The sequence below is a fragment of the Pezoporus occidentalis genome, unplaced genomic scaffold (assembly GCF_034315485.1).
Source record: "Pezoporus occidentalis ecotype Australia unplaced genomic scaffold, CSIRO_AGI_Poc_V1 ctg249, whole genome shotgun sequence".
Taxonomy (NCBI): domain Eukaryota; kingdom Metazoa; phylum Chordata; class Aves; order Psittaciformes; family Psittacidae; genus Pezoporus; species Pezoporus occidentalis.
The window spans coordinates 292,103-318,615 of record NW_026914383.1 but is presented as its reverse complement, the minus strand read 5'-3'; the positions used below and the strand labels follow the sequence as shown (position 1 = coordinate 318,615).

General features: G+C 42.7%; 1 protein-coding gene across 1 annotated transcript; it reads right to left on the bottom strand.

Moving 5' to 3' along the window:
- Positions 1–22,906: 22,906 nt before the first annotated feature.
- CFAP107 (cilia and flagella associated protein 107) lies at positions 22,907–26,253 on the bottom strand. Its single transcript, XM_062622853.1, has 4 exons — positions 26,006–26,253; positions 25,014–25,127; positions 24,024–24,201; positions 22,907–23,396 (listed from the first exon to the last, which is right to left on the bottom strand). The coding sequence occupies exons 1-4, from the start codon at positions 26,144–26,146 to the stop codon at positions 23,263–23,265; spliced, it is 567 nt and encodes a 188-aa protein (XP_062478837.1). The 5' UTR covers positions 26,147–26,253; the 3' UTR covers positions 22,907–23,262.
- Between the last annotated feature and the right edge of the window lie 260 nt (positions 26,254–26,513).

Below are 26,513 nucleotides of genomic sequence, written 5' to 3'. Positions count from 1 at the left end.
TTTTATTACAAACTCAAAACCTGTCATCAGTTAGTAAAATGATTTGTCCTGCCACACTTTTCAGTGAGACATCAGTGAATGTTTCAGCAAGTGTCTACCCTTCCTTTGGTAACAAACTTATGGGTTTGGTTTTGTTTCATAAGGCTGAGTAATGTTGCAGAGGGCACATCTCAAACTCTACTATTTTGACTGGGTTCTGCTCTTACTTGCAGGTTCATCCTACCGTGGTGCCTCAAAATGAAGATCTAGATTTGTTTGTAGTTTGTAGCTTTTTGTTCAACCCAACATAAAGCCCTGAAAGCACTGATTATATTTGGAACATAGCACCCTTCAGAACAGCAAGGAACAGACCAAGCTGACACCCACATAATCCAGTGCAAGTTGAAGAGCAAGGCTTAGTAAAGCTTTACTTATGAACCTGCCATTCTGGATACTCCATCACATCAAAGCGATTTTGCAATGTATGTTTTTTTCCAGATAAGAAACTTTAATGAAGTTTTCCCATATTAAGTAATGTATATTTTATAAGTATTGAACTCATCTGGTTAGCAATATTTGTTCATCACAAGCATCAGCAGTTATTAATATTGATTTTGCATAATTCTCATTGCTAACAAGACACAACTTGGATTTAGTTCTTACTGGGAGTTTTCTTATTTTATGTAATCATCAGAGCAAAACATTCTCCTGTTGGAACATTGCCAGAACCAGTGATCAGCATAATGATCCCTGCAAAACTCTGAAAGCAAATTTGTGGCCTAAAGGCTGCATTACTACTGCAGTTTTACCTCCAAAAAGGTAGTAACATGGAGGTAATCCCATCTCCAGCTTTGTGGATGTGAGAAGCATTCCCATGCCAGGATGCTCCTGTGGGTGGGATCCAGTGCTCCCTTCTCAGTCTGTGGTAACCCCCGTTAGATTAGTGAAGCTACGGTGGTGCCAAGTGTAAGAGCTGAATTTAGCTCCTTGTGCAGTACATTGCTAGCTCGAGAGGCACTGCCTGGAGGTGATTCTAAATGTGCAGCGGAAAGTTTATCTTCATTTCCAGTTTTCCTTCTAAAACAGCTTTACCTCAGTGGTGGTATCTCTTGCTGTCAGAAAAGAGCAGACATTTTACCTGCTTCAAAGGGAAGGAGAGATACTATGCATGACCCAAATAAAATGTTGCAGGCTCAAAGAGCCAGGAAGCAGCTGCTGCATTGCCTGCAGATATGTCTCCTTGATGAAATGCTGGAGCTTGGTATGTATGAGGATCCAAAAACTCTGCAGTAAAGCAAATCTCCATGGTGTAATTGAGATAGGGTCTGACTTTTCGGAAGTGTGTGCTTTGGTTTAAATAAATCCTCCTTTAATGAAGCTCACCTGAAGGCACTGTCCAAACCCAGCATTTCATCCATCAGCCAGCATCTTTTTGGGGTAGCTTCAGTCCTGCTGTGGGTCTTACTCAGATGTGAATATTAATGGATCGGTTTTTAGAGCAGCATTAAAATGCATTGGGAAAGTAACTTGAAGGGATGGTTCTGGAAGCTCCTAAAGAGGAGCACACTGCTTGTCTGCCTCTGGTGTATAGTAGAGAGTGAGCCAGTGTACACTGACAGTGAAAATTTAGCCTGGCATACACAGAGGTGATCAAAAATGGTCTTGTCTTTCAGCAGGGGGAAGAACACTGTTCTATGTATGTGGATAGGGTGTGCACGCTTGTGCAGTAGGGTGGAGGTTGTGTGTATAACAATACTAGAGCTTGCTGTAACTATCACCCCTGTAGACAGCCTCAGTGGAACAGCTGAAGCCTGATGGGGATGCTGAGCTTGAGACAGTCCTTCATCCCCAGTGAAGATTCCTCTGTGCTGGCTTCAAACCCATGAGAGCGACAATGTGCAGGACCTTTTCCTGATCAGTATGAGCTGCCTACCTGCTATGTGAGTAAACTACTTTAGTTTCCAGGACTGCTAGTTGGTGTGTTTCTAAGTTCAGCTCATGTCCCCCAAAATAAAGGAGCAGCGGTTTGGATATCTTCCAAATCTGACCATTCCTCTCAGAGAATGAGAACCTCATTTACTGACCTCTGGTGGTACCTGGGATGCTCTGTTGTGGAGGTAAGTCCTTGTGGTTCCTTGCGGTGATGCTGAAACGCTGAATCCCTGCATACTCTTTGCAAAGAGAAACCAGAAATACACGTTAGGGAATTAAATTTCTTGGAGAGTAAGCTTTGCCTTGGACTCGAAGTGCCAAGCAGCCTGTAATATGCATGAGCCACCAGAAGCACTCACTTCATGTTTAACCTTGTTAAGCATTTAACAAGGTTAAACATTTAGTAAGGTTAACATTGATAACACTGATTTTGTTTAACCTTGGAGCAAAACAACCTTGTCATAGAAGTGTAGAAAATAGGTATGGCAGAACCTCAGATACATCACCTAAGGATAGATGATGTTTTGTAATAAAGATATTTGGTTTTCTAATCAGATTCCTACTTTCATCTTGCTATCATCTTTCCCATTGTATCTTGGTTACTGTATCTTTGTATCTTGACTGTATCTAGAACAACAGAATCCCAGTTTGGTACTGTTTCTGCAGTGTATAGCAATACAAATCACCACCAGCAAGAACCAACCAGCAGACTAGGACAAACACAGTTTTATATATATTGACCGACCATCCATCTATGTAAAGTGTTAGCACGAAAAAAACTATTGCGTTTTAAGCTGACAGAGCAACAGGAGACCTTCTGTTGCAAAGCAGAATGCCTGGATTCTGATGTGTCTTTCCAGTTCCCATCAGTTCTCACACCCCACCCAGAGCTCCCTGAAGCCATGTGAAATTGTGTAACTTTGGCTTAGCAAATGTGTTTTTTGGGGGAGTTGTCAAAAACCATACGAGTAAACACTTGAGAGCAGGCTTCTGCTGTTAGTCTTGTGGGAAGAGAAAAGTTTGCAGGGAGGTAAGCAGCAAATGAGGAGTGAAACAGCTTGGGCCAGGGTTGGTCAGCAGAGACAAGTTTGCTTCAAAGCAGCATTGTTTTGATCTCAGAGCTGCTTTTTCACCAGTTTGTCAGCAGTGGTGAAGTCTCAAGGGCAGTGAGTTTGCACCCAGGTATGAAGCAGTACAGTATTTCAAGCAGAAATTGATGTCAGTCCAATTCCTAAGGTTTACCACTCCCAGCCAAAGCACCATTTGCCTATTTAAAAACTTTAATTTGAATCTGGAATGGGAGATGTCACTCGGTAGGCTGTACAAAAATCCTTTATCAGCTCAACTGAGAAAGTCAAAAACATCCTTCCAGACAATGGTGGGAGCAAGATATGCTTCAGTCATTTCAGTATGTGAGGTCATTTTGACTCTTCCTGTTGTTTTTATCCTGGTGATGCTACTCACCAATAGTTAAGCAAAGACCAGGCTACAGATGTTGAGCACCACCTTAAAAACTCCTGTTAGCTGGAAGAATGAGCAAAAAGGAATGGAGAATTGAGCAGGAAAGCAGCTTTGTGACCTTTGCTTAAAACCTAACTGTGATGCAGTCCAGCTATCTGACATTCTAAGGCATAGCTTGCTGCTGCTGCATGAGGAATTTGCTCTTTAATTAGGGCAGGTGTTGAAAGACTTTGCAGTAGAAATCGTTTGATCTTCATGGCATTTAAGAGGGAATGAAATGACTGTGAATGTATTTGGCAAACAATCCTAACTTATTTTTGCCCATCAGTTTTTCTCAAATTGAGAAACTGTTGCTCAAGAGTAGATTAAGTTTGCAATCTGCAGTGGGTTAAAGTATTACTCCCTTGATCCTTTGAAGATCTGGATTCAAATGGGAGTTTGGGTCAGAGGAGGAAATGACCAGAATAAATCCCTTAAGGTCGTTTTAGTCAGTTCAGCAAATGCATGGAGATGCCCTTATTAACAATATGAACTGTAGACTTGAATACAGGAAAACAGGTCTCTGAACTTCAAAAGATTCCATATAAATATGGCATTTGGATGGTGGCTTCAATTCAGATTTCACTACTAAATTATTTGTTATCCAGTCCTTATCTTGTAAAGATTGGTAGGACTCCATTAACTTTACTACTGTGATATGCTCATTTACCTAAGGAAGATACTGGACAGTGAAAACTGCAGTTGTGTGTATGCGTGTGATTATTCTCTACATTTTCATACAGAGAGAAAGAAAATAACTCAATGTGGGCCTTTTGTAGGGGTGATCTCTATGTACATTAGTAACTGAGTCTGTGGTTTCTGCATTGGAAGGTCAATGCTAATTTTATTTAGGTTTATAGGTGGCATTATTTGGAGGTTGCAGACCCTGTGCAAAGAGAGGCCCTCCAGATCTTCCAGATTCTTTCTGGATTCAGTGCTATTGTGCTGCGCTCTGTGAAAGGAGGATCTGACCCTACTTACCAAAACTTGACTACAGTCTTGTGTAGCTCAGGCAGCAACACAGAAGTTGCCATTCTAAGCACATTCCCTCAATCTGGTAATCATTGTCCATCTATGTCCTAGTTGAAGATGGATTTATAATGAACATCTTTAAGCTCAGCCTAGCCTGGCCATCTGCTTTATGAAGCAAGCTGGCACTTCAAAGCCATTTTTTGCTTCAAGGTGTCTCTTTGTAGTCTTACAGAACAAATAGTGAGTCATTTCCTCCCACCAGAATCAAGTAAGATCATAACCTATCTTGGTGTGAATGGAAAGACAGGTTGCAGAGAGCACCACAGTCAACTACAGTAGTAACTTTTGCACTGAGGAAAATAAAGGCTCATCAGAACAGGTAATGCGGACGTATGTTTGTCCTCAGAGGGGCCACAGAGGTGGGAGTAGTGGTTATATCAGCCAGGTTTGTGTGGGGTCATTTGCCCAAAGAAGTTGTGGATCCCTGGACATGCTCAAGGCCAGGTTGGATGGGGCTTGGAGCAACCTGATCTAATGGAAGGTGTCCTTGCACATGGCAGAGGGTTGGAACTGGATGAGCTTTAAGATTCTTCCAACATGAAACACTCTGGTTTGTAGAATCTCCTTTGTGGTACACTTACCTAGGGATAGGCAGACATTTTTGGTGAGCCCTCCTAAAATACAGAGGGCAAAGAAGTCACATATTTCCTATTTTGTTGCATCCTCTTACTGCAGACTTCAGAGCTTTGTACTGCTGAGCACAGGAACCAAACTTGAGCATTATTGCTCTCAGCTGAGTGGTAGAGAGATGATACACTGAATGTGTTAGATATGGGGGTGTTTAACTCGTATGGTGTATGAAGGAGGGATTTTCTTGCACATAAGATTTATCTGATTAAAACAAAAAACAGATAACTTTGTCAAGACTAAGCTGTTGGATCAGCATCTCTGCCATGCTGGTTTAATTTATTACTTCTCCAAATGTTATAACCAATGATAGGAATTTTAGACTAATTGCTTGCTTTTGGTTTTAGATGATCTTTGATGTAATAGGCATATGTGGAAAGGATTTTAAGATACAGGGTCATTACTGTACCTCATTTTCATCCCTGCAGTGTTGCTGGGGTGCAGTTTGTATGCACTGCACATGTGAGTTGTAAGCAGTACACGTGCTTTGGCAGACAGTACTTTACATACCCCTTTCACTGTATTACAGGCACAGAAATCGAGGCTTAGCACAGTTTCTCTCTAAAACCCATGGTCACACAGGAATTGATTCCAAAACTGAGTTTCATCAGAAAACAATAGATTTTAAATTTACCTATTACCGCTTCGCATCTTTGAGAACTTGATGTAAATCACATGGAAGAGAAGATCCTCCCTGCCCCCCTACTGCAGGCTGTTATCAAGTAAAATGCATTTGGAGAAAGTGTCAGTGAGGGCACTCACTTCATTAAAGGAAATAATTTTGGGGTTGTAAAACTGTTTTCCACTGCCTACTGTTAGCTGAAATGAACCTTTTGGTCTGTCTTATATTGCAGCACTAGAAAATTAGGGGCATCCAGTCTTAAATGGAAAAGTACAAGAAGCATTGTCTCAAAGTGATGTGTAAGACTTGTCCGTCTCTTTTTCCCATGTTCTTTACTAGATGATCCCCCCTGCTGCCATCTTCAGATGAAGTGATTTTAAATGGATATTAATGCTTTAAGATAGGGGGTTAAAATAAATGAAATGCTATCAGGACTGTAACAGTAACAGATGTTGTGTCCACCAGATGGATGGTGACTTAATCACTCAGTCAAATCCCACTTTCCACAGTGCTGCACTCGTTTTATCTGCTTCTGCCCTTTCACCAAAGCTGCAGCATCAACTCAACAGCGGCTGCTTTCTTGTGGTCCGTGGCTCACTCTGCCAGAGCCACCAAGGGAGAAATCTCTTTCTCAGCACTGCCAGCACAGCCTGCACCGTGCAGCTGAGTTTGCCTTACCTGGAACATGCTTTCTAAAGCCCTCAAATCAGGAAGGAACAAGAGCTCAGGCTACACCTATGTACATGCTTTTGTCCCACTACGCAAGATACAGGTAGGAATGTGCTGCTCAGGGCATTGCTGTGTACCTCACAGCTGCAAAGCAGGGCTTTTAGGGATCTGTTTGTGTAGATATTGGAAAAGCAGCTCTGAACTCCTGTCTTCTGAGCTGCCTGCTTGTAGTGCTGTTTTTCAGAAGGAAAGAACTTCTGCATTCAGTATGAGATTGAATAGTAACTGTGTCAGATATATTTCAGTAATACTGTTGCTTTGAAGAAAAGGAATTTGTCACTGCTGACTTACTCACAGCGGTTCCAGAATCCTCACATTTCACCTGTTAAAACTCACAAATTATTTCCAAGTCATCTCAGAAAGCAACTTGTGGTTTCAAAATGGCAGATTTCTCTTAGACTTTTACCTAAGCTTTGTAAAAAGCTTTAGCAAAAAGGCTCAATATTATTTCCTTTGAGCTGAAACCGAATCTTTTGGTTGACTCATTTAATCTCACTTGGTTAAAAGAGCCATTAGGAGAAAATTGGTTTTAGTCAAACTGAAAACCACCATTTTTCTGATTGATTATTTATTCAGGTCTGGGTTCTCACTCCCAACAGTGCAGCTAACTCAGTGAGCAAGCATGGCCAACGGAGTTAACCTTTCTATTGTGTGTTTAACCATCTGTAAAATGGATATGATACTACTTACCTGCCTGATGCAGCTGTACAGAGGCTTAATTTTTAATCAAGCTCTGTTGAAACACTTTGAGCTCATTGTATAAAAGATTCATGGAGAGGCAAAACACTTTTATTACGCTATTCTTACTTTTGTAAGATTTAGGTTTCCAAGAATAATACATGGTAAACTATATCATGTTCTAGAAATAACACCATAAAAGAAACAATCGAGAAGCATAAGAGATGTCCTGGGATGGAGAACAGACTTTCTGACAGTCTAGGGTTCCTTCGTCCTTATTAATTATACATGTGGAGCAACTTGTTAATGCATTTCTAAAGACACATTGACACGAGCTCAGACCTCTATCCTGACAGGCAGTCTTTTGAAGGAATTTAACCCCAGGATCAGAAGGAGCTGGACAGCATAGTTAAAGGCATTTCTGTAACAACCACAGGTGACTACTGTCAACACAACAGATTTCCTGGGTCCAGGAGAGAGACCAGGGAGTAATGGAACACCTTCATGGGGAGCTGGCTATGAATAATTTCTGTAGAAGGCCCTGGCATTACATTTCAGGCTGATTGTCCATGGACTATGACCAGGTATCATTCTCTATGTTATATCTCTCTCTCCTATGCCCTCCAACAGTTTCAAAAATAATGATAGAAATACTTAATTTTACTATTAAAGTGCCCAAGTCGTTCAGGAGTTAGGTTTATGGTAAAACATAATAGCTTATATTTAACAGCCAGCAGAAATGGAAACCAATGGTTAGTTATATTTGAACAGATTGCCTAATATATTCTACAGTATTCAAATCTTCCCTGCTATTTTGAGCAAATTTGACACTGCTTTGGAGGCACAATGCTCCCCCCCACCCCCCCGAATTACTGTTCGTACTTACCCACCCAGTAGTGGCGGTGCAGTATTCGAAGTGCATTGCTGAAGTGACTGCACATGAAGCTCTGTGAGGTTTCCTGCTTTGTGCCATCTCAGGACCCCCCACCGCATGTGTCTCTTTATCAGAGGATGGAGAACAGGACAGCCTGAAACTTCCACAGACCAAACTGTGGCAATTTCTTGATCCTGTAGGTAAGTCAGGTCACGAGGAACACACCCCTCAGTGGGATCTGAAGCTATTACAGGCGTGCATGCATTAGCTTACAAGAGTGTTATTGTTTCTTTTTTGGAGTCTAATTTTGACTTTCCTGATAAAAAACTGGAGTGGGCTGAATGAAACAAAAAGCATTACTGGGAGAGACATCCATACTGAGTGTCAAAACTAGGATATTACAATAGTTTGATTATTTTACATTGTGGACTCACAGGGAAGTCCTCCCAAAGATGAATATCACTGTGGGTTTCTCATACAATTTATGAAATGAATTCTTGAAACAACTAAGTGACTTAAACTACTGATTCTGAGTGTGCAGCTTGAGATATCCTGAGGAATTTGACCTTAAAGTGCTGAGCTCCTGCTGCCTTGAAAATGCCAAAACTTGGAGATATCCAAATAATGTCAGTATGTTTGAAAATCCTGAATCTGAAGTTTAGCGTTACCTCTTTACCTGAAGACCTGATCTCTTGTATAATAGGAGTTCTGTGGAGAAAAACATTTAAAAATATAACCTAAGACATTAGAGCCATTTCCAATATTACAGCTTTGGATTTAGTTGATTTAGTGAGCTCTTTTTCCTCTTCCTTTTCCATGCTGTTCATAAAATACCTTGAACAGCTGCAAATGTTAAAGCTTTATCCACCAAGACACATCCTCATGAGGCACAGTGCATCTAATCCATAGCTGGAACATCCCCGCAGTATTAAGCCTGCAGTTTATGCTTATTGCTAGAATGTATGGAATTGACCAGACTAATATTTTTCTCTCTATTTACTGGATTTACTGGATTTATTATTCCGGATAATCTTTAAGAGCAATCATATCATCAGTAACACTTACCACAGCAAAAATCCACTCAAGTTCCTATAATTCAAGGTAGTTTGGTGGATCTTGGCTAAATGGTGATTCTTTTTTCCCTGATTCATTGAAACAACCATGGAAATGACTAAAGGCTTTACTGGGGGTGTGACTTGATAGGATAAGGGTTTTAGAGCGCTCAGCAGTGTGAGCGTGGGGGTGAGAACCGCTTTTAAAAGATGTTGCCCACTGCTGCTTTCATTAAAGCTCTTGTGAATTCCACATCCCTAAGACTTTTTACAAGAAAAGCTTAGGGAACTTCTCACAACATCATTTGCAAAAAGGCAGAAAAGGATGGAAGTGAATCTTTTGAACCTGACAAACTAGGCAAGATCTGCTAACAGCCTGTGGGCACTGGGAATGATGGCTTTCTTGTGGCTTTGGAAATTAGTAGATGCCTCACTCCAGAGAATAAAGGACAACAGGAGCAGATGTATCAGAGATTTCAGGTGGACTTTATCGCCCAGTCAATATTCCTGATGTTTGAACACCAGACAGTAGCTGTGCAGCTTCCTCCTTCAGACTGAGGCTGTACTTGACTTGAAAGAGTTAATGTTCTCTTACTCTTCCTTTTTTTGTCCTTTCTCTCTATCACTGGCTTTCATCTGAAGGGCACAGCATACTGAGTGCTGTTCACATGATACCAGTGACACCAGCAAGATTAAGTGTATTTCTGAGTGTGGCAAATTACTATTATGAAATCCCAATGCGTTTGATTGCAGAATGACTTTGAGAAGGGATCACACATAGGAAGGTTATGAAGAGCTCACTGTTTACTGCAGTAATGCTGACTTGCTGGAAAAAAGTAGCAAGAGTTCTTTAAATAAGAAAGCTTGGGAGATTCCCAATTCATAAGCCATTTGGCTGAGTACATCTGAGCAAACGTTATGTTTCTCTAAAATGAAAGGGGAAAATATGCTCAGCAGGAATTCTTAAGGTTCCCCACCCCACCCCCCCCCACCCCCCCCGGCTGACTCGCTGGAATGATTGCCAGTGATTCACTCAAAAGGAATCATCACCTGAGGCTGTCCTTCCCCTCTAACACTTCACTTTAGGAGGCTACAGGAGTTCTGTCTCCCCATTCCAGTCAAAGCTCAGGATCCCCTATGTCTGCACTGTGCCCAAGTTAAAAGCAGAGTAAGATTCATACAAAGAATTGTGACAAAAGCAGGAGTAGGAGGAGAAACAGGTGATTTGTGGGCTATGCAATCATGGAAGTTGCCAGAAAAAGCAGCACATCTGTAAAATACAGAACAGCAGTAACCCACCTGCTGAATTATTGTCAACATCCAAGGCTGTGTTAAAACAAAGAGATAAACTGTCCCTGCTCCAAACACCTTCCTTTTCAATGCAATCAGCAAAGAAAGAAAGAGCAGGCAGTTAATGCTCAGGTTTACAGCAGGATTTTCATCACAACCAATGGTTGATGAATAGGGGAAAACAACCAGCAAAACTTCCCCCCAATAAAAAAAAAACCAACATCTTTTTTCAAGTGTCGCTGATTTGGACTTACTATAGCTCTCAGATATTGAGGCAAATCGGCTTTATTTTAAGCAAGTTTGCAATAAATGTTCCCTAGATTTAGCAGTTGTAACAGTTTCCCTGCACTTCATTCAGTGAAGCGGTGGCTTCAGTTGTCTGCCTTGCTCAGGCAAACACATTTGCTCTGGTGGGTAAAATTAGGTGTGTGGCAAATTCAGATCTCTCCATCTTACTCCTTCCTTCCGTCCAATTGAGGAATATTATTTAAACATTGGCTGAAATACACCTGATCCCTGTAAGTATGTATACAACATATAAAAGCCCCTGAAGTTTAGGTAGAACCCCTTAGGTCTGTGTGAGGCTCTTGAATGGCAAAGAAGAAAAATTTGTCTCTTAAAAGCCCCCAAACTCTTGTAATTGTCACTTCTTAGCACACTTTTATGCTAGGGCAAAACATGTTAATCAGTAGATCAATATACAGAAGATGATGATTCCCTTTCCTAATTATCTTCATTTTCTAGGCCAAGTAAAGCATTCAGATGATGTTTATTTTAGGAAAAACAATAGAGTTGTTTATCTGCTGGCTGGAATGTGACTATTCCAGTCTGCTTTGATTACCATTCCTAGCTGAATTAGGGAGTTGGTCCCTTAGTTTAGTAAGAGGAGACTTGTAGGGGATTGGTATCCTGCCTCTATTGTAACACCGTTTTGTTGATGGTGTGATATGGTTTCCATGTGTAGGTGGCCACAGCCTGTCCTGGGTTTAAACTGAGGGACCAGCTGTCTGAGGTTAGATGTGTAGCATCAACAGTCATCTTTATAAAAGGTTATGTTTTAAAGTTATGTGTTTGTTTCCTGGGTGACATCTTGTACCACGGAGAAGCCAAATATCTTCAGACACGTATTTTGCACTTTGCTGTAAAACCTGAAGGCAATTGCCTCTGAAATCAAACTCATGATGGCAAAGCTTTGGTGCAAAGTGAATTGGTCATTATTGCCCTGTCTGTGAATCATAGAATCCCAGACTGGTTTGTGTTGCAAGGGACCTTAAAGTTCCTCCAGCTCCAACCCCTGCCACGGGCAGGGACCCCTTCCACTAGAGCAGCTTGCTCCAAGCCCTTGTGTCCAACCTGGCCTTGAACACTGCCAGGGATGGGGCAGCCACAGCTTCTCTGGGCACCCTGTGCCAGCGCCTCAGCACCCTCACAGGGAAGAGCTTCTGCCTAAGAGCTCATCTCAGTCTCCCCTCTGGCAGGTTAAAGCCATTCCCCTTGGCCTGTCCCTACATCCCTTGTCCCAAGCCCCTCTCCAGCTTTCCTGCAGCCCCTTCAGGCACTGGAGCTGCTCTCAGGTCTCCCCTTCAGGAGCCTTCTCTTCTCCAGGCTGCCCCAGCCCAGCTCCCTCAGCCTGGCTCCAGAGCAGAGCTGCTCCAGCCCTCGCAGCATCTCCATGGCCTCCTCTGGCCTCGCTCCAGCAGCTCCACGTCCCTCTTGTGCTGTTGCACCCAGAACTGAAAGGCAAAGCTGAAAGGGGAATAATGGCAAATTTGGGATCTTTTTGCATGTCTAACAGATTTGAATAAATAAGACTTTTACCTCTAACTTTAGTGGGGCCAGAATGTCACCTGAAAGTTTTTGGAGAAGAAAAGCTAGTGCTGAAGTTGATAGTGCTGTGTTGTGTTACAAGCTGGGAGTTTGAGTGCTATTACTATTTGCAGTGATCAAAGACATCCCACTGCTGCAATTGCAGCGTTTACTGGTTTGGGTGCAAAGGAATTGTCTGACTGCAGCATGTGGCACAAGCTGCAAGCCCACCAAAACAGTCGAGCTTCATGCACTGCAGCTGGAGTGCAACAGGCTGGGAATTGATCCCTGGTTTTAGGAACTGGAGACTTGCAGGACTTTTTCTGTAAAAAAGAAGCCTATTTGGTTTGCTGCTTAAAAGGTGCTGCATTCCCAATACTTCACTCACACCAGTGACTTGCTTGTAGACCCACCTTTGTCTACATCAATGCCAGCCTGTGCTTTCCTGGATAATTAAACACAGATGAATTGCAGCGAGTATCTTTCGTTACAATGTCTTGTGATTGTTTCTGGAAAGTCCCAAGATTCTGGGAGAAGAAGAGGGCAAAGGGGGTATCCAGCTTTTCCTCTGAAACCGAAGGAGAAACATTTGGTGGTTCTATGCAGGATCTGCCACCGTAAGCTATTAATGATGGCTCTTTGTTTAGAGGTTGAGGCTGGCTAATTGCAGAGTGTGTGATTTAATCTCTAAAGAAAGAGGGGAGGGTGAAAACTGTCCTCCAGGACTTTGAAGTGCAAGTGTACAATTGAATACAAGAAAATTCAAAAATGAATCATCACAGTCTAGAAATAGAATTATCTGCAGTCCTAAGAGTTGCAGTTCTAAGAACTAACATCCTGACCCAAGTGTTTACAACAGCTGGAAATCTTTCCATTGTTTTCAGTTTACTTGGGACCATATGTAATGCACCTCATGCTGCAGAATTCCTAATTTCCCCCTGGAAATATAATCTAGGTCCCTGATGTGTTATATATAGACAATGCCATTTCCAGCAGAGTTTAAAGACTTATGATGCTAAATTCTAGTTTTACAGTAAACTTTTGCTTAAGTATTTCAACTGAGTCATACAGTGGCTGATACTACAGTAGATCTGCATGTCTCTTTATTTTATGTAGGCAGTCCATTGTGCTTTTGATACAGGGACTCTATCAGATAGGTGAAAATAAGGAAATTATTTACTGTTGCAGAATTCTAAGGGGAAGACAATAACTAGAAGTGGTGGGACTCCATAAAATAGGCCTTTGGGAGTTTGCTGTGACTCTGTGTGTTTTAAGGAAAGGAAAACATTAGTTTAACTCTGAAGCTGGCAAATTGCACGGTTTCGATTGCAGAACACTCGGCTCTGGGCGAGACAGGGTTTAAAAGCTGCTATTTCTCACTCTCTGTAGCTAAATACACTTTTTATTCTAAGCAATGTGAACAAAATTAGAGCACCGTGAATAAATTCCCCCTGCCTCTGCGCCTGCTGTCATAGCTCCAGGCGGAAGCAGATGACTGATCTCTAAGACTGTGGAACTAGCACCATCAGCCAAAGCTACATTCACCTCAGAAGAACATGAGGTTTATTCCAGCTTGGTAACAAGCTGGGCCATTATTTCAGGGGGTTGGTGCCAGTGTTCAGTTTTTGTAAAGGCCATCTGAAACCTCACAGGCATTTTTGACATTTTCCCATTAACGGGGTTAGTATTTGGGGGCTCGAGAGTGCTTTGTTTGTGTTCACATTTAAACTTTAACACCTTAAATCTGTCACCAGTGCACTAGAAAATGCTATTTTGATTTTTCTCGTTAGCAGCTCTGGAAACAAGAAAGGGGGGAAAGAAGGAGAGGGGCAATAGCACATTTCACATTTAACATTAATTGGGACATATTTTTCCCCGTACTACTTTGCTGCTTATGGGGTTTCCGTGCTGCTGGCCGAGGTGGCTTTGCAAATAGTCCCTATAAGTAGAAAATAAGAAGCTGTTTCTGTGAAGTGACCAGCTAGAGAGTCATTAATCAGGGACACAGGTACAGACCAAGAGCCTGCCTAACACTGGGCTGGCAGCACTGTCTGGACAGCCAAGCAGAACAGTTTGGGCTACGCTTGCATTTTGTAGGGAGAAAGGTTAGTCACGGGTTTAAAATACGGAAATAAGGATCAAAATCCCTGTTCTGAGTTTTCTGTAGCCCTCCTGCTGCAGTCAAATCACCTTGCCTCTGTGTAATCACTGACAAAGGGCTGGTTTCCACCTGAAAAGAGATGTTTGTTGGATACAGTCTTCAGAAATCGCATCATGGAGTATGAAAGGTGAAGGTGACCAGTGTGTAAATCACATAGATTTGTGTGGCAGTGTGGCAGTGCAATTTGTTCATGTTAAAACAGTGCAGGTCATTTTGGGCTGGTTTGCATTGATGTTTTCTGTCATCCATGTACCCTCTAAGTAAGTGCATGGACTATTTCCAGAAAACAAAGATTATTCATAAGGGGGAGCAAGACCTCTTGCTGCCTTGTCTACCAGGCATGTACCAAGTAATAACGTGCCAAGATCTGCTTTTTGTGTTGACAACACAGATTACTGCCAACCCTGCTTTGACCTCGTTTGTAATGTAGTAGAAATAAAGAATAGTAACAGTGGCACCTTTCATCTCTGGGGCTCTTGAAATACTTGGAAAAGATACGTCCTCTGAACAGATATATTGAACTGTTTTAAGGATCATGTAGACATTCCTTCTCAATAAGAAGGAGGGGGGTACCTTAGATTGAAAAGAGGTGACTACATCAGATCACAGAATCCCAGACTGGTTTGGGTTGGGAGGGACCTTAAAGCTCCTCAGGTTCCAACCCCTGCCACGGGCAGGGACCCCTTCCACTAGAGCAGCTTGCTCCAAGCCCCTGTGTCCAACCTGCCCTTGAACACTGCCAGGGATGGGGCAGCCACAGCTTCTCTGGGCACCCTGTGCCAGCGCCTCAGCACCCTCACAGGGAAGAGCTTCTGCCTAAGAGCTCATCTCAGTCTCCCCTCTGGCAGGTTAAAGCCATTCCCCTTGGCCTGTCCCTACATCCCTTGTCCCAAGCCCCTCTCCAGCTTTCCTGCAGCCCCTTCAGGCACTGGAGCTGCTCTCAGGTCTCCCCTTCAGGAGCCTTCTCTTGTCCAGGCTGCCCCAGCCCAGCTCTCTCAGCCTGGCTCCAGAGCAGAGCTGCTCCAGCCCTCGCAGCATCTCCATGGCCTCCTCTGGCCTCGCTCCCGCAGCTCCACGTCCCTCTTGTGCTGCTGCCCCAGAGCTGGATCAGGGCTGCAGGGGGGTCTCCCCCGAGCACAGCAGAGGGGCAGGATCCCCTCCCTGCGCTGCTGCTCGCGCTCTGGCGGTGCAGCCCAGCACATGCTTGGCCAGCCGCTGTTGGCCAGCACTCGGACCTTGGCACGCTGTGCAGTGAGCCCCAGTGCCCGCATGCGGTCGGGGAGCCAGATCAGAGGCCAGGAGGCAGCTCCTCCTCAGGAGCCAGACGCCGGAGAACTTCTCCTGGTGCAGTCTCCAGAGCGAATTGTGCCACCTGCTGCCTCCCCGCAGGCCTGCAGTGCCCTCAGGTCAACGCAGACTAAGCCTTGGTCTGCCCTAACCTGGTGGAGATTGTGCTGAGATTGCGTTTACCAGTGGGATTTCTGTATTCAAGCCCAAAACGTGAGGGGCTAGATTAAAGTGATTTGCTTTCCATATTTATAAGTAACGGCGGTAATGTTGTGACCGTGAAGTACGTAGTGATACAAGTGGTCAAGAATGTCCACATCTCTTACAATACTTGGATTGGGCTAAGTATGTATTTAAAAGTAAAATTATTGATAGCACAAAATGCCAGGAATATTGATGGGGAGTGGGCTGTCCAGTGGGAGCACTGACATAACTGAAGGTCCTTTCAAAACTCAAGTGTTTGGGGGAACAGAAATAAAATGCAGACTCGCCTGTGGATTTTTATAGCCTTCCTCTAGATATCTCAAAGAGCTTAAATTAGACAGCCAGCTCTGTGGGCAGTTATCAGCAATGTGCAAAGCCATAGCTTCTGTATCACTGTAGGAGTTCAAAATTGCTTTATTTTTAATTTCAAAAGTCCAAGAGTTTCTCTTTATTGGCTCTAGGCTGAGACACAAGAAGCTTAGCCCTCTAAGCCTCTTCTCTATAAGCCTTTCCCTGTCCTGTATGAGTGTTCCCCACCTTGAGGTGAACTAGGGAGGACACAGCTATAAGCATCCATGCCAGCAGAAGCTGCTGAAGTCCTTGACATGAAGGATGTCAGGGTTGCCATGGCAGAATGTAGCTGTTTGGAGCTTAAGGGAGACTTGAGCAGCATTCCTCTATGGATCCTTAACTACCTCTCAGGCCAGCCACTGTCAAGGACAAGGGCTATCACCAGGTCAATGTTCTCTTTATATATAGAGCTAACTAAATTTAGTGTTAAATCTGCTGTGAAAATTTGCAGCTTGCACTATTTACCTGACAGGCATCCAGCCCCTTGCGTCCAAATATACAGTTTCTTAAATTAGACACTAAATATGTCATGAGCCAGCAGCCTAAGTCACACATTCCCAGTGCTGAAGCAAGTACACATTTGTGCAGCCAATCCCAAGTTTGTATTTTAAGAAGTGGACTGGCTTATTCAAGGTATGTTTCGAGATCCTGATGGAACAGGCTGTGGTTTGGGAGCTCTCTGGGCCGGGGCTGTCATTGTATGGTCTGTTTACAACCAAGTCCTGCACAGCAACACTGGTACCCTTGGGGGCTGTTCCAGCTGCAAGAATAGAAGTATGTGACAATAAAGAGCAGCTCCCTATGAAATAATTGTGCTTAGAGATTTTTTCCTTCTTAGCAAAGGAGTTATTGTTTGGGTTATTGCCCCCAAACAACTAGTATATTATTTATATAATGATTTCCTTATGGGTCATTGTTGAATAGAATTCGTGTCCTTTCATGCCCAGAGCAAATGCCTCCATCACTGCAGCTACAAAATGTTTTCCTTTATACGCTGTCAGGACTGAGCTGTTCTCTACACCAGCCAGCTTAGGAGCTACTCACAGTTACGTAAAGACAAATAGAATTCTGTTCTACAGTTCTTCAGTATCCCAAACTTACTCCTTTGTGAATTCCCACAAATCACCTTTAAAGCTTGTGTAGATTTTAAATGGTAAGAAAATAAGACCAGAAAAAGAACCCAGGGAATGTCTTTATTAGAAACAGCTCATAGCACAGATCGCGTTCATGACAAGCTGCTGCATTTTTGTGGCTTGTAGCTATTCCTTGAGGACAAGTGGCTCCTCTGAAACAGGATTGTGGAGTGCCGACCAAGTAAGATGTTTCTGCAAAGAATGCGTCAGGTTTTCAGAAGTTTACACACTCTTTGTTGGGGTGAGTAAGCAGGACCTAAACCTGCTTAATTCTTAACTTAGTGTTACTGAAATCAATGGGTCTGTGCCCCTGTGTGGTCCTTTCTGACACTCTTAAGATCTGTGTGACACAGCCCTTGGTTTTCAGGTGTTTGTTTTACTTGATGAAAGTCTTGATGGGAGCTGTAGTTCCTGTCGATGTGTAAGTGTTTCTATGAGGAAAGCTGTGCTGTCTACAAAAGAAGGACCAAATACGAATTATTTTTACAAACTATTAAATGATTTTTCTTCCTGAAGTGTTACAATCCCATATGGCAGTAAGATCATAGAATCACAGATGGGTTTGGGTTGGGAGGAATCTTAAAGCTCATCCAATTCCAGCTTCAACCCCTGCCATGGGCAGGGACCCCTTCCACTAGAGCAGCTTGCTCCAACTTGGTTGAACACTGCCAGGGATGGGGCAGCCACAGCTTCTGTGGGCACCCTGTGCCAGCGCCTCAGCACCCTCACAGTAAATGGTTATTATCGTATATGTACTGCAAATGACATCTGTTTAGAATGCTTAGACGTATGGGGAAGGAAAGGGTACCAGTGCATGGGTTTATGATGGTGCATTTTAAGAGCTGATCAGTTCAGCTCAGTTCAACAAAATAAAAAAATTTAAACAAGGGGAAGACTAGTTACACTAATGGCAATTTGATGTTTTCATCACCAATATGAAAACTGTATGTCTAAATATACAACAAGCTTTGCCAGATAAGTGTGCCTTGTGTAACTGCCATAAAAGAAAGCTTTTTATGTTCTTATGCGAGCCAGGTGAACCTGAATCCCAGGTGCTCTGTGTGCTTAAAGGTACTGTTCAGAGAAATCAATGCAGTGGAACAGGCAGATTTGAGGACAGAACTTGGCAGCCATTGTGTCACTGTTAGGCAGTGCTCAAAATCACAGAATCATAGAATAGTGAGGGTTGGAAAGGGCCTTAAGATCATCCAGTTCCAACCCCCCTGTCATGGGCAGGGACACCTCACACTAAACCAGGTCACCCAAGGCTCTGTCCAACCTGGCCTTGAACACTGCCAGGGATGGAGCATTCACAGCTTCCCTGGGCAACCCATTCCAGTGCCTCACCACCCTTACAGTAAAGAACTTCTTCCTTATATCCAATCTAAACTTGCCCTGTTTAAGTTTGAACCCATTAGCCCTTGTCCTGTCACTACAGTCCCTAATGAAGAGTCCATCCCCAGCATCACTATAGGGATTCAGACCAGTGAAGCTGTTTGACCAGTTAACTGACTTGGATATCTCTTCATGAGCACCTAAATATTCCTCCAAAAGAATATTTATCTTTCTGAAAGAGGCCTCTTGACCATGCAAACACCCTCCTGTCAATGGCTTGTTTCTCTTTTCCCTGAATCCCTGCCATTTATTCTCCGTGACCACCCTCCCTTATAAGCTGGCACCCACAGTCCCCAGTTACTGCAGACCTTGCCAGCCAGAATCAGTGTTCCTTGTTGGAGTCCTGACTGTGACTGAGATGCTCAGTCCAAAGAATCTGTCGTCTTGTTTGTGCAGCTCATCCAGGCTGACATCTCTCTCCTCCAAGGCAAGAAGCATGCTTGCTTTGAGGGATGTGCATCAATTCCAGCTACTGCTTTGCCTCTTTAATGTCACAGAAGTTCAAATATGAGTCTGAGTTCATGCAGTCAAGACTGTCTAGAAGGTTGTATCAAAGGCTCTGTTTACTCCATGAAAACCTGAAGAGGCTGGTGCACTCTTTCCAGTCACAAGGGACCACAAGGCTTTGAGACAAAACCAGAGTTCCTCAAAAAACCTTGGATAAATCTGATGTGTTGGCAAAATGTAGTCCTTAACGTATTGTAACAATTCCCAGGAATCCCAGAGTGCTTGTTATACAGCAGTGAATTATGCCTTACAGCATCAAAGCGTGCCGTAATAAACATAACCGCTTCTCTGATACAAATATGCTTAAGTTCTGAACTGGATCCATATTTCAGAGGTCTCCAAGAATGTTCATCACCAGTCTATATTTCAAGTTGATCTGTTGATCTCTTTTCTTTGTAAGGATATGCTGTTTTCACCATTAATATTTCCTCCTCCTGAAAAGTGTGCATCATCATAGTGTAACCCAGCATTTCTGTGGTACATTTTCACTAGTTGGCTTCATTTTCTAATTGCTAGTAAATGGATTTCTGAGTTATTGCAGGTTTTTACTGATGACATTTCATGTTTTCTCACCTCTTTTCAATGGCAGCTGTGAACATTTTAATTGTTCTTGAAGCACAGGCAAAATGACCTCTGTCATTTTGGGTTTATCCTTGAATATCATCAAGGGTTTACCTTGAAAAAACCTTGAAAATCACGGGTTTACCTTGAATAAAAGTCTTTGTAATTTCTGAACATTTGGGGGAGTTGGGAAACACATTTGTGTTAGACACAACAAGGGTATTTAATTATTAAAGGAATCTCTAGCACAGCAATATTGAAACTGATTAAAACAGTATTGTTTGTCTCAGCAAGAATTAGCTTAGATAACCTTCATTTTTATCTATAGGTGTGGATGTCCATTTTTATCTGCCTTTCCTACTTCAATGCACTTGTGCCAAATGCAATATAATAGTTGGGAAAAAATGCGTATATTCTTACCTGTATCTATAGGGAATAAAACAAACATACAGGATCAGACCCTTGAATTGGAACTAGATGATTTTAAGGTCCTTTCCAATCCTAACTGTTCTATGACTGACGTAATAAAAATGGTCAGAAAGAAAATGTCAATGAGGTATTCTTGGTGTAGCCATGTGTCTGCAGCATTGCTTTCAGCAATGGTTTGACCTTACCGTTTTGGGGGGTTCTGATTGGAATAACCTAGGTCAACTACATTTTATAGGGGAAAAAAAAAGGGAGGAAGCTTCACTATCAGTGCTCTTCTGTCTGAAATTTTTTCTTGTAGAATATTTGAGCAATATGTGTTTGAGATACATTCATTCAGTTTTGGTTACTGTCTGGGTTGTGGTTGATTCCTCCTTCACTGAACTTAGATCAAGAGAAGGAGAAGCCTGAACTCAGTCGTCAGTTCAGCTTGAGGCCTGAGTCACCAAAAAGCTCACTAGATATCATAGAGTCATAGAATCAACCAGGTTGGAAAAGACCTTTAAGATCATTGAGTGCAACCATTCCCCAGCACTGCCAAGGCCACCATTAACACTGAGGGCATCATGTACATGATGTGTGAACACTTGCAGGGATGGTGACTCCAGCCCTGCCCTGGGCAGCCTGTTCCAATGCCTGAGCACCCTCTGGGGAAGGAATTGTTCCTCAGCTTCATCTAAACCTGCCCTGGTGCAGCTTGAGGCTGTTTCCTCTTGTCCCATCCCTTGTTCCTTGGGAGAAGAGATGGATCCCACCTCACTACAACCTCCTGTCAGGCAGTTGTAGAGAGTGGTAAGGTGCCCCTGAGCCTTCTCTTCTCCAGACTAACCCCCTCCAGGTCCCTCAGCCATTCCTCATCAGAATTATATCTGGGCTGGATGCTCAGTATTGCTGAAGTGACAACAGCTAATCAGTTAAACACTTCGAAGTGGATATTTTGCTCCCAGGTGTTATTAATCACAACTGACATGTCTTGTGGAGTTGTGCATTTGTCTATTTAAGAAGCTCCCTATCAAAATGCATTTCATCTGCTTAGCTACTGAGCTTGGTGTGGTCCCTTTGGGTGTTGTACTTTTATATTTTACTGATAAATGCCTCAGCAGTTGAACAGCTTAGCCCCGCACTGGGGAGCACTACCCAGCTTCCAGATTGGGAATTAATGTTTGCAGAGGTTTCATAGGTGGGACTTGTGCATCTCAGTAATTCCCTGTACATCATCCAGCAATTTCTTTCCATATATGCCCTTTGGTTCTAGAAGCACAGCAGGTAATAACCATAAATGTACAATTTACTGTAAATATTTAATAACTATGAATGATTGATGAGCAGATTTTTAAGCAAACTGAGAATTGCATGAAGTAAAGACTATCTTTGTGTAGTTTTCTAAGCACATATCATATGGGCTTTATTGTGTTATTAGGATGCTTGCCTGAGTGGTATTTTCATTTAAAAGCTTAGCACATGGGTAATAAACAGAAAAAATACATTTTTATTTGTCATATTTCCATAGTGATAAAGTTAATCTAGATGGACTTCCTTGTGACTACAAGAATTTCTATAGCTGCCAACTTCTGTCTCATTGTGAGGAATGCCTTCTTTATGGATTATTTTAAAGCTGTCAAGAGAACATGTTTTCTGCAGCACAGCACTAATAGCTGGCTGTGTTTCAATGGCTGCTTTCACCTCTTTTGCTTTCAGTTTTTCCTCATTGCCTTTGATCTCCCTGGGGCTTTGAAGCCCAAGTAATGCCAGATAATGCTCTGATATTAGCAGGGCTCTTGCTTCTCTAAAAGACTTCATTACCAAAGCTGCTTTGTGATTCATGGGCCCCGTGGACAGTTTGGGATCTCTCCCAGCTTGGTGAGGAATCACTTTGCCAATAGGTGCCACTGTTGCTCTACACACGCATCTGAACCATCAGTGTCCTTCAGTTGAATATTCAACGTTGAAAAAGCAAACCTCAACCACAGTGACTGAAATGCTGCAGAAGTAAAACTCTGGACAGACCATGGCCAGAGGCTTGTCCATGCCAAGACTAAAGTATATGCTTTATCTTGCTACTAAAAATAAATATATAACTGCTAGTTTTGAGCAAAACTGATGAAGAGATAAATATGTACTCAGTGAAATACAGATATATTTAATCTAAGCCTTTAACTTGCTACAAGTTAATTGTTAAGCCCCAGACTAACAGTAGCTGAACCTTGCAGATAGCTCCTCAGGACCAGATGTGGTTTAGATGCAGAAGCTGCACAGCAGTGTAATAAGAATTTGGATTCTGCCAGCATTTTCTACATAGGTCCTTCCCATGCTTTCTCGACTGAGTAAAGTGCCAGGGTGGCCCATCCGGCAGTATAAAGGACACCCACAACAATTTCTTCTAGGTTTGCTGTTTGGTAATGTAAGGTTGGCTAATGCAGTTCACTTTGCAGCTTATCTACCACTAAGTGCCATTCAGGATGTAGAGTCAAGGACAGTCAAGGTCTTCTTGTTTATGCAGTGAGGGAAACCTTGGTTCCCCTTGTCCTTAGGCAGGCAGCCATTCCATATGTTTACTTTTTTGTTGGATGTTTTAGGCACTTAATGGAATAACACAAGTTCCTTTTCTACCCTTTCTTTAAGCAAGTGGATAGCAAGCTATGTAAAAATGGAAAACACAACTAAGGACAAAGCAATTAAGATATTTATATCCTCTCAAGTTCAGTGCTGTTCTTGGTTTTTTTCCTTTCTGCAACTATTAATTGACTAGAAACCAACAGATTAGGTTGTTTTTTCAGTGGTTTAATATGTTCTGAAAATTTCCCAGCCATCTGCAGGTCAGAATGCAGCCAGCAACTTGTTCTAACTAGTAGACAGCCCTCTGCCTAGATAACCTAATTCTCATTGCTTCTGCATGGAACAGATCATTCCCACATCCATGAGCAAAGCTATATTAAGTAGTACTTAAGATCACCCTAAGCAGTTTAGACAGAGGCGTCCCTTTGCTCTGCTGGCTCACACCAGTCAGCTGATGACTTGCAGATATTTCTAAGCCTTTCATAGTCCAGGATTCCACTAACATTTTGGGGAGGACTTCCCTGGATGAAAGGGAGAACAGGGGTTTTAGGTGGTCGTCTTCAATGATGAGTAGCAAAAGCAGGAATCGGTAGGGTTTCATAGGAAGTGGTGTAAACACTGTTCATCACTCCAGCTTCTTTCTTGTGCCATTTTTTCATCAGGTGCTCAAGAAGGCCATAGTTAGTGGGTGGTTCTGAGACAGGAAATGATTGAATGTTAGAAATGATAGAATAAAACTTTTGATCCTGGTGTTTTCACTCCACAGATGCCATAGGGAATACTTGTACTATTTGGACAGGAGATTAAGGACAAAACAGATCTTTTTGTTCCCCAGGCATGCGTGCCTACCCTCCCGCTGGAAGGGAAAAGTCACTCTTAAATATTGATATGACAGCGTTAATTGTATAAATTAAATGAGTCCTGATTCTTTGTAGTCTCTCTGGTAGGTACTTAAAAAGTTAACAGAGATGTATGTTAACATACACTTAAATTTAGAAACATAGTAATACTCTGTGAATTCTGCTGCTAGATGTGTCTCACAGCTCTCCTTGTTTTCAGCTGGTGTCTCGCATTATTTAATAAGAGAGAGAAATCTGTTCATTTGCACTACCCTTCACTGCTTCCTGTGGTGATTAAGTATTGTGTGGGCAACATTTCCACTTCATCAATCCAAAAACAAGCTACTGACTGGGCAAGAAATCAGCCAGAATTCACCACAAGATCCATTACAGAATTAAAATAGGAGGTTCCTGGCTCCAACTCTATATATTGACTACTGCACCATGTTCCATCTGATTGAATTAATAATGCCAAAAACTACCAGTAATGGGGAAATCTGATTTCTGAGGAATCCAGGAAGACTTGGGTCCACTCCACTTGCGCAGGGGAGGCAGCACAGGGTTGTAACTGTGTCTGTTGTATTTATCATCATACTCCGATACTAAATTGCGGTTCCTTGGCTCTTCATGATGGGTGAAACAGTGCTGCCTTGGCAGGCCCTGAAATGAGATGTACATGGAACCACACTGATTGGTTTTGTACACAGGCCTCAGAGGGTTTAGCATGCTTTAGAGTCAGACTATCCTCCCAGTGATATCACAAAATTTGGCCAGTACTTACATTACTTAGAATTTAATCCCTGAAAGTAATGACATTTGCATTTCAAGTAAAGTAAATTTCCAGTTAAATTAAGTAACTACATCAGTATGTAATGAGAACTGATTGGTCTCATTTGAACACATGCTTCATAGATTTGCAGATACATCTAAGAAGCCTACAAATGAAAAGCTGATTGTCTGATGCTGCTTAAGTGTTTCAGTATGCACTGGCATTACGTTTACTGCCTTCCAACTGTCTGTCAGGAGAGATGATAAGAATATTTGGCAGTGGAGAACCACCTTGGAGGAAAGGCACATTCTAGCAGCTGATCCTTGTGGACAAAGCAAAAGATCTGGGACATGTTTAACTGCAGTTTGTTCCTATGAAGTGGAGGTGTGCTGACGGAAATAATCCTCTTTTATCAGCAAACTCATATTAAAGCCCAGGGAATGTCCTGAAGACACAATCCCCAGTCCTAGGTGGTAGTAATGTGCTGGTTTTCTTCATGTCCCCTGGCCACCCTCCAAGGCAGAGACTGGGAAACAACCAGAGAGTACCAAGAAGCATGTGCCATTGCTACCTCTGGAAGGCATACTGCCTGAATCAAACACAAGGGAGCTCTGGATCATGTGAATTGGCCATGGAGCTGCAGCATCTTCTTTTACACATTTTGAAAATGTGAATTTGTTAATTTGTTATTCCTTTTCCTTACCTCCATTTTTTGCACCATGGCTCTCCTTAGTGTTTGGTCTGGTTTGTGATCTGGGAAGGAAACGAAGTCTTTTCTGTATATGCTGTGGTTCAGTTCCCCAGTGTCTTTCCTGAACTAGAGAGATATATGACATTCAGTAGAGCTAAGGCAAGCTGATAATTACAGGAGCTACATTTAAAAAGCACTTATTTGGACAGAGGTCTGTGCTGTGTACTTTTTCTCAGCGGGTAAAGTCAGCTGGTATAACCCACCACTGTAAAATTCTGATTGATTCCTTGGTGTAAATGGAAGACACTGCACAGCCCCGGAAGAATTATTCATGGTGTTAAACACTTAACCCTGCCACATGAACTAATAAACCCTTTTGGGGGGTTTATTTTGTCCCTTTGTTGCCACTTCTGCTACAGCAGGTGAGCCTCTGCAGTATAGTCTAGCATTTTGCTCCGGGGAAAAAAAAAATCTAAAGGAAGTCATTTTAGCAGAGTCAGGAGGATTTGCCCTCTGCAGCTCTACTATTGAATCCAGCTGGCATGTTTTGACAAAGTTAAATGTCTAATGCTGAAATTCAGCTTGGCTCTTAAGCAGGCCATGCAATCTGCAAGCAGCTCTGCGAGCAAAGATGTTTACACCAGCAATTTACACCAATATCCAAGTTATAAAAGATTCTCTGATACAAGTAATAGTCAGTATTAACTTACGGGTTAATGAAGCCTTTTTATGTAATGTTGGTATATATACTGTTGTATATAAGCTGTAAAGCAGCCTGAAGTGACTGCCAAAAGAGCTACAGCATTTTTAATTGGCTGAGGTTACGTGGAGTGGGAACCACACATTAACCTCTGCTCAGGCCTTGCTCTGTCCTGACTTAGGGAGAAGAATGGCAGATCATGAACAGAATGACATAGGCCAAGCAAGGTGCTCATCCTTCTCCCTTTCATTTACTCTTCCGAGATAAGCCTGGGCTGCAGCTCATGACTACAGCAGTACACTACCTCCACAGGGCTGGATCTTTCCCTTTTCCTGTCTTCCAGCCAGTTTCCAATGAGAACTTTAGTGGAATATCTGGGTTCAATTTTCCACGAGTCCTGGCCATCGTTTTGCGATGCTATCACATGTCTTCGTCTCAACAGCATCACCCCCAGTGGTTGGTGGAATTGTCCTTCAAGTTATGTGGGTGAAAGATTACTCAGTAGCCCAGCACTAAAACTAAGGCAGAAAGGGAGTGCTTCAGCAGCGGACCGCTTCTGCCTGCCTGTGTGCTGGGTGATGTGAGTGAGGCATGGAACTGCGTAGCCATGGAAACATTTGTGTTTGCTATTCCCCGGTGACTGTTGTTCCAGTAACCACATTCTACTTCCTGTTGACCAAAACAATGGCTCCTAACCCAGGAAAATCAGCTGGATATTTTCTCTAATACAGCTCAGAATCAGAGAACAGTGTATTGTTCCACAACACCCTGATATAAAGTACATACTCCTCTATATTATAAAGTACATACTC